Source organism: Kryptolebias marmoratus, linkage group LG1 (assembly GCF_001649575.2).
Source record: "Kryptolebias marmoratus isolate JLee-2015 linkage group LG1, ASM164957v2, whole genome shotgun sequence".
Taxonomy (NCBI): domain Eukaryota; kingdom Metazoa; phylum Chordata; class Actinopteri; order Cyprinodontiformes; family Rivulidae; genus Kryptolebias; species Kryptolebias marmoratus.
The window spans coordinates 15,866,142-15,878,645 of record NC_051430.1 but is presented as its reverse complement, the minus strand read 5'-3'; the positions used below and the strand labels follow the sequence as shown (position 1 = coordinate 15,878,645).

Here is a 12,504-nt window from a genome sequence, read left to right as displayed (position 1 = left end):
CCCCTCCCCTCCTCCTCCTCCAGTCGCGGATGGATGCGCGCTGCAAAAAATATCCACCCGCGGACGGAAAGAAAAGCCCCACTTCAGCTGCGAACCTTCCCCGACCAAAAAAAAAAAAACACAGAAATTACTACAAAAAAGAAAAAGAAAAGAAAAAAAGCCATTTGGACAAAAATACCAAGTCGACCGGATCTGGATCTTCAGTCATCAGAGGAGGACAGAGATGCTTGGACTTGGTGCCGATCGATCCGTCTCCGCAAATTTGGCTCCGCTTGTCAGTTTCTGACCGGGGGGATCGCTGCGGTCTCATGACATTCTGCCTGGGTGGGGAAATCTAAAACATAAAAGAAAAAAAATCGGCAAAAGGCTCAAAGTGCGACAGAAAACAGGTAGTATTCTGCAACCTGCGCTTGTTTCTTTCGACTGCATGTCAAGAAAAATATAAGCTTTTTTTTCCACATTTCAACGAGTGACTCTTCAGAGGGACATTTTTTGCAGCGACTGAACGGAGGGGGACTCTAACCAATGGAGAGAAAGCGAGGGCTTGGCTATAACCTTAGCCTCCCATTTTCTCTCTCCCTTCTATCTCCCCCCTCCCCTCCTTTCCTCCTCTCCTCCTCTCCTCCTCCTCTATGCAGGGCTCTGGCCAGTCAGTCCTCTTTGATTATCAGTCTCCAGCAGCCCCTCTCTTGGCTCCTTGACATGAGCACCATATAAGGCGCAGCGATCTCCATAGAAACGTGTCAGTTTCAATAGTAGTGTCAAAGTTCACTATATACAGACATTCGCGCAGATCCCCCGTTTCGGAAACATTGCTCTGCTGGTCCTCTCGTTTAAGCGCATTCATTTTTTGGGTCTCTCCTTCTTCTTCTTGCATATTCTATTAGTAGTTGGTGTTTTTTCCTCTTCTTTTTTGTATCTTTTCTCTTCGTATCTCCATTCCTCCTGCTGGAGAGAGGTGAAACTATACATGGGCACTTCATTCGGCGACGCGGTTTTCCTTCGCAGCTGGGCGAGATGATGAGGTTTATTTAAGAATATAGATGTAAAGAAGAAGAAAGATCCAGCTCTTCAGTGTTTTTTTTCTTCAACCTCCTCTTCCTATACGACGAAGACGGGAGTGTAAAGGAGCCAGAGGAAGAAAGAAGAAAGGAATTTATCTCCGCAGCACTTTGGATCGCGTCCTTCCAGCAAAAAGGTTTTCTTTTTCTTTTTTTTCTTCTTCTTCGTTTTTTTACTGCCTCCATGTGAATCGCTCCTGCCTTTTCTTTTGTGGCTATTTTACGTCAAACTGGTGTTTTTCTTCCACGTTTGGACTCGGGTTTTCCTACAAGATTAGGAGATTCCTGAATGGCTGACTGCAATATACCTTGGAACTGGCCTCCCGATACTTGCATATCCTGATCGGGTGCCTTTTCAGTCGCCCTCCTGCTTTTTGAATGTATTGATCGCCTTCACTCCCCCTTCTGAACCCATATGAGACTGCGTGCGCCGATTTGACTTTGCACTGTCCCGTCTTTTTTTTTCTTTCTTTGAGATCGCTCTGCTTTTTTATTATAATTTATTTTTAATTTTTTTTTTATTTCTCTCCCCTGCGCTTCATCAACATCGGCGATCATTTCGCTTTATAGCACTTTCCGGGGCCGAGATATGGCAATGGTAGTTAGCGTCTGGCGAGATCCGCAGGAAGACGTGGCCGGAGGACCTCCGAGCGGCCCCAATCCAGCAGCGCAGCCGGCGAGGGAGCAACAGCAAGCGGCGTCGGCGGCGCCGCACACTCCGCAGACCCCCAGCCAGCCGGGACCCCCGTCGACGCCGGGGACGGCCGGAGACAAGGGGAGTCAGAATTCTGGACAGAGTCAGCAGCATATTGAATGTGTGGTTTGCGGGGACAAATCGAGCGGCAAACACTACGGCCAGTTCACCTGCGAGGGATGCAAAAGTTTCTTCAAGAGGAGTGTACGGAGGAACTTAACGTACTCATGTCGTGCCAACAGGAACTGTCCCATTGACCAGCACCACCGGAATCAGTGCCAATACTGCCGGCTGAAGAAGTGCTTAAAAGTGGGGATGCGGCGGGAAGGTGAATATATGTTTCGAAGCCCACTCATGATCACGCATCCACAGCACACACGGCTGCCATGTTGCATTAAGGTCACAGGCTGTATGGCTGGGCACATACACACACACGTATGTATATATACACTGCAGACTCAATCTATTGTTTTTTTGGGGTTTTTTTTTGAGGGACGTTTGCATGAATGTGTGTGCTTTCTGTGTGTGTGAGGAAGCGGGTAAAAGGCCAGTGCAAGCCACAGCAGCTTGTGAACAAAGCGGCTCCTAAACCCCTTTATTTTGTTTCTCCTTGCAGCCTAAACTGCACCGTCTCTGAGCTAAGACATAACGTCCAACATGTCTATTTTACGCAGAGCTTCATCGTAGAATAGTAGATGTGTGTGAATGTATGTGTGTGTGTGTGTTAGACACCCTCTGTGTGTGTGTGTGTGTGTGTGTGTGTGTTGATTGAGGCTAATGGTCCCATCCCTAACAGCCCCTCCGTAAGCTTACTAATTTATAATTCTACAGTAGGATTTTGTAATCTATGTGTGTGTGCGTGGATGTAGAATGAGCACATAACAAAGCCACGTCCTATTATCTGGCTCTCGTGCAGCTAAAACACACTGAATCACGCCGCTGAAGTTGCTCGTGGCTCAGTGTGTGTGTTTTCTTTTTTTCTTCTTTTTTGCTCGCTGCAACACAGGCCGTAATGTCCCAACTTTCCCCTCCTTGTCAAGTGTTTGATTTCCAGTTGATGAAGACATCCCTCAGTTTAAGTGGATTATTTGCACTGCACACTGCAAATCCCGTGCATTATGTGCACTGATTAGGATTTGAGCTGAAATATCAAACACTGGAAGGATTCCTTTTTATTCCCAGCTGACCATTTGAATTAGACACAGAGCGTAAACGTGATTTTATTCAGCGCGAATTATCAATAATATCTGTAACACTTTGGCCAAAGTAAAAAAATATATATTTAAATATCTCAAAATATATAGGACTAAAGGGATTAGCCACAACGTCCAAAAATATCCATACTAGCAAATTTGTTGAATATGCTTTTTGGTAATATGGGTATTTTGAATGCGAGAGTTAATGTTTTATTTGCATACACGCCTGCTATCTAGCCTGTTTCCTTAACTGCAAATACAGAGTGAAAATTGGGGGAAAGAGCACATCAGTTTTCATGGGTTCTTTGTGACATTATTTACTCTATAATATTGTAATGTTAAGATCAATATACAGCAGCCAAATGTTTTGAAAAGCCTGATGATTTTCTTTTTATCTTCTGATTTCATTGTGTAATATTTTACAGAGATAAAACACTAGCTGTAGCCTGTTAAACGGTTGCACTACTCATGGACAATGTTTATCAGTCCTGGATGCACATTTCCTCTTTTTTCTCTTTCTTTTTGTTAGCGGTTCAGCGAGGACGAATGCCTCCAACTCAGCCCAACCCAGGCCAGTACGCGCTGACGAATGGGGACCCCCTGAATGGCCACTGCTATCTGTCCGGATACATCTCGTTATTGCTGCGGGCAGAGCCCTACCCGACGTCCCGGTACGGGAGCCAGTGCATGCAGCCCAACAATATCATGGGCATCGAGAACATCTGCGAGCTGGCGGCTCGCTTGCTCTTCAGCGCCGTGGAGTGGGCGAGGAACATCCCTTTCTTCCCCGACCTGCAGATCACCGACCAGGTGTCCCTTCTCAGGCTGACGTGGAGCGAGTTGTTTGTGCTTAACGCGGCCCAGTGCTCTATGCCCCTGCATGTGGCTCCTCTGCTGGCCGCGGCGGGCCTCCACGCCTCCCCGATGTCCGCGGACCGCGTCGTGGCTTTCATGGATCACATCCGGATCTTCCAGGAGCAAGTGGAGAAGCTTAAGACCCTGCACGTGGACTCGGCAGAGTACAGCTGCCTCAAGGCCATCGTGCTCTTCACATCAGGTGGGTGTCCAACATGTCACACACACACACACACACACACATACACACTCAGGGACACGTCTGTCATAAGACTAGGCCTGTTTTGTTTTTGTTTTTTGTTTTTTGTTTTTTGTTTTTTTTTGGGGGGGGGGCGAGAAGTGGGAGCGAGGCGCACAGGGCGACGCACAGTGGCATCAAGAACATGGCTGTCAGGGTTCGACTGGTCACAGATCACAGCGCCTGAGATGTGTGTGTTGCCGATGAAAAAGCCATTTTGTCAACAGCTTGCATCATATCCACTGACATGCATTCCCATGTCAGTTATAGCCGCAGCATAAGACGTGTAAACAAACCCAGACTGAGTAAGCGCATCAGGTTTGAAAGTGTAACTCTGCATTCAAATCCCTTTGAAATCCGACACTACGTACAGAGTTAATAATATATATTTTATTTGGTTTAACCCCCTTTTTTTTAACACCGAGATCGTTCGCGTCCAAACATTTTTGGAACAGGTGTCAAATAATTGAGCGTCAAGATGAAACAGTCTGTCAGTGGGGTGATGTATGGCTGCTGATGCATTTATGAGCGTCGCTGCGTGCTTTTATCCCTGTTTCTTTCGTGCACAAACACGTGTCTTCGGGGGCAGGAAATAATCCTTAACAGACTGAGATCAAAAAAAGCTGATGGAAGTGAACTCGCCTGTCAGTTCAGCGCCTCTGTAGGACACAGAGCAGCACTTAATAACACAAGTTATTAGTGAATTAATCTTTGCTGACCCATTAATTTTCTTAGTTACTGAGGATAGTTTCTCTGTCGCGCAGCTTTGAAAAGTAATCAGCAGCAGTTTTTAAAAGTAACCTACATTGTTGATAGCTTAATAGATGGCTGACTGGGGGTCTGGGCTCCTAAATGTCCTTATTTACTCTCGCTACGTAATTTAGGAGTTAGTTGTGTGCGCTCGGTGCCATTAGGCCGGTTGTGTCAGGGGGAGTCTGGTGATTATGGCGAGGGAAAGGAAACTTTGAACTCTCCCACAGACTGGAAAACTACCTCTAAACTTTCCTCAAAGTTTTGACCTCACTCTTCTCATGTTTGGCCCAATCCAAAAATTCTGAAAGAAAGTTTCTATAATCTATAATTGGAGAGGGTCCTCGTGGATTACTGCGATTTTCAGATTTAGTTTTTTTATCTCAAAATAATTGGCAATTTTGATTTTCCTAGAAAATAGCATAATTGCATTTTTGTAAAGACAGGCGTTCAATTATCATTTTTCTGTAATTCTTTATTTATTATTATCTTAACTACAAAAATAACAATTGCTATTATATTATATTATATTATATTATATTATATTATATTATATTATATTATATTATATTATATTATATTATATTATATTATATTATATTATATTATATTTAAAAATTACATACACTGTGTTAATAAATGGTTGCATTTAATAGTGAACTGAATTAATTATCTACATTTTAAATTCAGTGCCACTAAATTTGTAAAAAGCAACTACTACATTGTCTTCAAGTCTAAACTGCATTCAGCACTCAGTGATCCTCTTTTAAATAACTGTTTAGCAACAGTTGGGTTTTTTTATGGTTGTTTGCATTTACGTTTTCAGAAACTATAATTTACCACCCAATTTTAATGGGGCTGGATTTTCAAAACGCTTAGATTAGACGGGGTATTAAGCGAGAATATATATTTTTTACGCATATAAAGCGTGTGTTTACTTTTATTACCTCTTTGGATTACACGCAGTGTGGTATTTAAAGAAAATTATTTACTTTATTGACGACTACTCGGCATATCCTGCAGCTGTAACCGTGTGCACTGATGTGTCTATTTCACGCGTTTTTGAAAATTATTTTTTTAAGAAACCTCATATATGCGTTAACGTCCCCCATGTTTCCCAACAGATCATTTAGTTAGTTAGTGTTATAGGCTACAAACTGGTGTCGACTATAGAAAGTCACGTGGCACGTTGCCAAGATCAGCGTGGATTGTTTGCCTTTAATAACAGCAGACTTGTCAGTATTTGATGCAGAAATAATGGTGGCCAGGGTAAACTATTTTGCCACAGAACTGGATTATTGCCTTATATTAACTCCTTATCCACACACGCACAGTATTGTTATGCGTGTATGTGTGAGTGCGCGTGTGTGTGCCTTTCCTAAAACTTTACAGAAATAGTCGTTTGGATCTGGAAGTGATCTGCTCCCATGTCCCAGCCTTTCTCTTTTTTAGGTTGTGGGGCTCAGAGAGGCAGGGAGGTCTTATGGAGAGCTGTGGGGTGTCTCAGACCAGCTTTCTCTTGATGCAAGCATTCAACTGCAGCTTATTTTCTGCAGTGCTTTGATGTGTTTTTTTTTTGCACATTACTGCTTTGCAAATGCTAAGTCATGCGACGCTTTGCTAGAATTCACAAATATAAACGATGTAAAACTCATCGATTGCTGTTGATTTTAAAAGAAGACATTCAGAGGGATTTGCATTCATGTGGCCGCACTGAGGTCACAGTAAATCACCCGGAGATCTCCGCGTTGCCCCCCCNCCCCCCCCCCCCCCCGGGTTCAGAAGGTTATTGTGTCTGGCCGTAGTGAGTTATAGTGCTGAGAAATTAGGAATGGGCTTAAAAGCCTCTGTCCACCGCTCAGTGTTCAGTGCTTGAGAACTTAAGCTGTCTTTCGTGGTGTTGTTTCTACAAAAGCTGCGCTCAAATCTTTTGAGGACAGCTCCGTGTCTTCTTGTGGGACCATATATGCCAGCGGTTACGCTGCTTGCGTTTCACAGCCCTTTATAAGCAGCAGAAGACGCATGCTTGGCTTGGGTGGAAATAAATAATAAAAAAGGACTATTTTACAGCAGACAAATACATCTAAGACACTAACATGTCTTGTATTCTTTTGTTTGTACTGAAGAGTGCTGCAGAACCCACCAGTGGGCACCAGGCGCGTCTCGTGCCTGCGTTATTACGCATGTTCGCGTTCTGACATTTTCTGTCGCTCCTCTGTAACTATTGACTTCACCTCCTCTGATAAACGTGATTGCTTTCAGCGGTCCTGTCCTATAGGCTACACGGAAAAACAGGCCAGGAGTGGTCTATGGAGAGAAGAGCAGCGAAATCACTTAACAACTTACTGCAGAGTAATTAGGTCACATTACATCCAGTGTAATTTCAGAGTCATCAGTGCCGTTTATGTTGCCTTACACTTAAATCCCTCGAGTCTAGACATAAAGAGCAGCGGCCTTTGGGCCTATACTCTGTCCCATCACTTCCCCATTCTCTAACATTTAGCTATGAATTCTGGTTAGAGCTTCTCTCCACCGAGTTGTGCGCAAACCCCCCCTGCCCCAGCAGCAGGTCCCCTGTTTATTCTGTATGACAGTCCCACTAGCTCAGTGTGATGTAGCATGTTTGGGCAGCTTGTTTGTTCATTCCACATTGTCAATAACACGTAATGACGGGTCCTGAATGATAACTAGAGAGCTTTTACGCGACATAAATTGGGGTATGGCAAAGGTGTGCGCTTGGCAAAGCTTACTGGAGACAGAAAAATGGTCTTTATGTATGAAATTTGTCACGTAGATTAAAATATGATATATATATATTAAAATAATTCTAAGAAATATAAAAATACCACCGTCTCACTTCAGACGCCTACCTCTCTTTAGTGACCTGACACAATTAGAAATGTATTTTTAGAAAATATTTTTAGCTTTCACTTATTGTTTGACATATTCCACGAAATTTATTATGTTAGAATCTCATCCAGAGACCCGTTCCCCCTCACCTTATTACAGATTGGGGTTTGGATAAGGCTTCTGATCACAGTGTGTGTGTGTGTGTGTTTGGTGTGTGTTTCACAGACGCTTGCGGCCTGTCGGACGCTGCTCACATCGAGAGCCTGCAAGAGAAATCCCAGTGCGCCCTGGAGGAGTACGTGAGGAGCCAGTACCCCAACCAACCGAGCCGCTTTGGCAAGCTCCTGCTGCGGCTGCCCTCTCTACGCACCGTCTCCTCCTCGGTAATCGAGCAGCTGTTCTTCGTCCGCTTGGTAGGTAAAACTCCTATTGAAACCCTCATCAGGGATATGCTATTATCCGGGAGCAGCTTCAACTGGCCTTACATGTCCATCCAATGATCCTTATGTGAAAAAAAAGAAAGAGGAAAGAACAAAAAGGACCACATTTCTGCACCTCATCCTCCTTCAAGAAGACTTTACATATAGGACCTTTTTTTCTGAGAAACTTGGAAGACATTACTTTTTTTTCTGTCTTCTGGAACTGTGATGGAATACATTATGTAAAGAGAAATATTGGAACTGGACTTGTGTAAATCCACCCTCATCTTCAAGAACAGTACTCTTCATTTTGTAAAATACTAGTCTTTATTTTCCTTTTTTGTAAAAAATACAAATAAAATGAAAAACATCATATGCGCAGTAAGAAGAAAAAAAAAGAATCAAGACTTAGCGGAAAAATAATGTTTCCAAGCAATTATAAGAATTGTCCTGTGTCTATGTACCTCTCTGTTTTGTATTTTTTCTGGTTCTAAACCAGGCTTTCTGTGATTCTATACTAATAATTTTTTTGATATAACCTTTTGCTTCTTATAATGAGTGCGATATATGTTGTCGAAGCTATGTTCTCCAAGAATTAAAATTGAAGTGAGAATTTAAAAAAAAGAAACAACACAGACAAATAAAGAAGTTTAGACAAATAAGAAACAGTCTAATCGCTGTGACAATATCAACACTGATGGTTGAACTCTTTTTTTTCACCCCCAATTGATATACGATGGACCTGCAACAGCAGCAAACTGACCTCCAGGACATTTTTAATGACATTTTTAACTCCAGGAAAGTCTGGGGCGCCTTTTCCAACCCCCCTTCCTCCCTTCCGCGGGGGCAACGAGTGCGTGTGGAGTGTCGATCATCAAGTCAAAGAGGAAAGACATGAAAATCAAAAAAGAAAAAGCACTTTTAATATATCATTTCAAATACATTTTGTTTGTTTCGTCTTGGGGGAAAAAAAAAATCATTGTTTCTTGAATTTCATTGGTTGTTGCCTTCGATTTGCAGCTTTTTTTTCTTTTTTTTTTCTTTTTTTTGCAGAAAGGTCGGTTGATGAAGTTGTGTGATGGTGACTGTACTATTAAAAACAACAACAACAACAAAAAACAAAAAGGCAATGATGTCTCATTCTCAAGCATTTTCCTGGAAGCCAATGTCAAGTCTGTTGCCTTTTTTGCGCACAAGAAAAGCGCAAAAAAAGTATTTAATTCTAAATAGAAGGACAAAAAATGAATTGTCACACGGGATTAACAATTACACACTAGCTTGTATTTTAAAAGACTGTCTGACATAAGTGACATTGCGGACACAAAGAAGGGGAGACGATACGTGAGGAACTACAGCAGTGCGCACTCTGCCAGCCTGTGGGCGCATTAATGTTTCATATTTTTCTCAGACAGAAAGGGGAAGCCTGCGCACCACACAGAGCCACCTTTAGCCTTCCTCCGGTGGCTTAATCAAGGTGATTCTCCACAAGCCAAACAATATCCCCCCCACCCTCCTCTTCTCTCCGTTCATAAAAAAACGCCTGCCTTGATAGCGCATTGCATTGCTCAGTATTGATGTGGGCGTCATTTTTGGCAAAAGGGTTAGGCCCCGCTGCAAAGCTGCTGTGATATGCGTGATCAATCTGGAAAATGTATTTTACAGCATGTAAGCCAGTCGATAGGAACACCGAGTGTGATGCATTGTGTGGGAATGGAGAGAGAGAGAGAGAAAGGATGGGAGAGAGAGAGAGATAGAGAGAGAGAGAGAGAGAGACCAAGCAGTGCTGAGACAAATGAGAGGAGAAACGTGTTAGAAGAAAGTCAAGTGTGTGAGAGAGTGTGTGAGGAAGAGAGAGAGAGGGACAGAAAAGAAGATGTGGCCTTGGTTTGCTTGATGCATTCAGAGTGTAATAAGTTCTCAATGTGTTAGATGGGTTACACTGAGCTTCTGCCACTGCATCGGTCTATATCTGCTATTTTGTCTCTATTTATTCCCCCAAAATGACAAAACAAGCTCAGATATTTTAGCTTCTCTGACTGACATGACTGCCTTACAGTTACGCTAAAAGAAACGAAACTGGGTACTGATTTGGAAAAAAAACGAGGTTTATGCTTGACATTTTATTTGGTTTGCCCGGTTAATCCTCGTCATCATCATCAGACGTGTTGCTTCTCTGCCATTTTGCCCACATCTTCATCTCTGGGCTGTCATTGTTTGATGAAGCACAAGAGAACAGAAGCTGCTTCAGCACGTTCATATGGCTGATTTTGATGTTACTATTATTGTTATCTGCTACATAAAACTACAGAACGAACATTTGTGTTTATTTCTTTACTCTCGCAGTACAAATTGATTACCTTTATTAAAGGGAAACGAGGTCGGCTGTGCTTCAGGTTGTCTTCTCTCGCAAATTCCAATTTGATGTTTGAGCTTTGAATCAACTCAGACCGGGTCACATATCTGTAAATGTTGAGAACAACTGGGAGAGCATAAATGTTGGTATTTTTCGCTCTTTCTGGATCGTTGTTTCCTGCTTGTGGATGTGATCATCCTCCCCGACCTGTAGGTCAGGTGGAAAATAATGAGCTGCTGGAGCTTTTCCTCTCTGCTTTCAACTGCAGGCAGAAAGGCCTGAGCTTAACATGAAATATTAATGATAATAATAAACATTAGAAAAAATACAAAAAAAGCAAACTTATATATAAAAAGCAAAATGTAAAAAATAAAAAAAGGAATACGCACATTTAAAACGAGTCCTAAAAGCTGCTGGAAGACACGCTGGAGTTATTTTACTAGCTTGTCTTTAATTTTAAATTATGCTATCAAAATAAAAAAGATTTTTTTAAGTGCATAAAAATATTAAAATAACTGATAAAGAAGAGTTTCTCTCAACAGTCCAGGTGGTTTTTTGGTTTTACTCGGACTAAAATTGTTTGTTGGGTTATTAAACTCAGCTTTTTTCAGCTGCTTGTCTCCTTATAATGAATTCAGAATCCCACCAGAGTAACTATCTTTTATCCTCTTGCTGAGAGCATTCTGTTATACAATTGTTACACTGCGGGCTATATAAAGCAGTAGTTCAAAAAACACAGATGAAATGGTGGCATGTGTTCCTAATTAACGTTTCAGTACAGGCAATACAAGCAAAACACACGAGGACTCGAGGAAATGTGGTAATTTGTATTTAGACTGTTGGATTTTCCTCTTGACAGAGGCTTAAATTACTATATTATGCAACGCTTCAACTAATGGCCACGCTTTAAGCAACTTCGGTGTTTTATCGTCGTTTTAATTAACAGTTTGTTATCTTAGTTAATAATAATTAAAATTAAAAAGAGGAGAAAAATCACGCGTGTCCTGTCAGACTCCCTCACGAGGCTGCGGTGGGTCAGGGAGATGGATATAGGCTCCATTTGTGTCTGTAATTTCGGAAACTCTGGTTACCAAAGTGTTACTCCGAAATGAGTTAAATAACCATTTACCTTTGTCTGGTTTCATTCATCAAACCACAAGTGGAGGACTCCTAACACGGGGGGCTATTTGTTTGCTTTACACAAGCAGCTGGGTGCGATTTCACGTTTGAGATATCTGTCTGAAAGCGAAACATTTATTATCCTAAGTTGTCAGTGAGCCTGTTTCCCCCTCAAAAAAAATCTCAACGTAAAGAGAGCGGCAGCGTTCCGCGGCGGTGGAAAAATGTCCTATATTGGCGTCACACGTCACTACATTTCACTTATTGCAGAGCTTTTTTATATTTATTTATTTGTCTCCCTGGTCACATTTGACAAAATATTGTTGTTTGAAACAATCACAATTTCTAAACAGCGGCTCCGAGTATGAATGGGAGCCTCTCTGAAGCATGACACGGCTTATTTCTCATATTGACTGCGTAAAACTGATGACAACACACACATACACCACACACGCGCACAGGCAAGCAGGACAACAAGTGCGTCGCCGTGTCAGTTATATCTCATCCACCCAAGCTTGCAAAGATGGCTGGAAGAGAACGCACAGTGAGCACTAATGTCCAAAAATGACTGGCTTTTGGAGGGTAAACGTGCCACATTTACGCATCTACCCAGTGTGACTTGTACTACTGAGTCTGCAGAGTCGACGGAGAGGCATATATCGTGTTAGTAACCGCTCCGAGCTCTGTCCGCAGACCACACAGGCTACCTTTAAGCCGTGGATCAAATCCAACTCCTAAGCCTGGGCTGTGAATGTAACACAAGGGGGACGCCTCCCTGCTTACGCCGTACGATGGTCATAACCGTGCGTAAAACGGCAATGGTTGGTGTTTTTCTTTTTCTTTGGGTGGGTGGGTGGGGGGGGGACATAATTTCTGCGCGTCTGCTTGCGGGCACGTTCCCTGCAAGCTCGTGCGTGAATACGCGTGTATTCACAATGATGTGCTCGCGCATGCTGTCTGAGAAAGAAA

The 12,504-nt window shown here is 42.6% G+C and overlaps 1 protein-coding gene across 3 annotated transcripts; it reads left to right on the top strand.

The window, feature by feature from the left end:
* Positions 1-278: 278 nt before the first annotated feature.
* nr2f1a (nuclear receptor subfamily 2, group F, member 1a) lies at positions 279-9,182 on the top strand. 3 transcript variants are annotated; one of them, XM_037977045.1, is made up of 4 exons: positions 279-389; positions 1,632-2,083; positions 3,481-4,008; positions 7,870-9,182. In XM_037977045.1, the coding sequence occupies exons 2-4, from the start codon at positions 1,651-1,653 to the stop codon at positions 8,142-8,144; spliced, it is 1,236 nt and encodes a 411-aa protein (XP_037832973.1). In that variant the 5' UTR covers positions 279-389; positions 1,632-1,650; the 3' UTR covers positions 8,145-9,182. The 3 variants fall into 3 exon arrangements, with proteins under 3 accessions (XP_037832973.1, XP_017283433.1, XP_017283434.1); XM_017427944.3 differs by lacking the exon at positions 279-389 and adding an exon at positions 560-1,198; XM_017427945.3 differs by lacking the exon at positions 279-389 and having other exon boundaries at positions 560-2,083; positions 3,484-4,008.
* Positions 9,183-12,504: the final 3,322 nt, after the last annotated feature.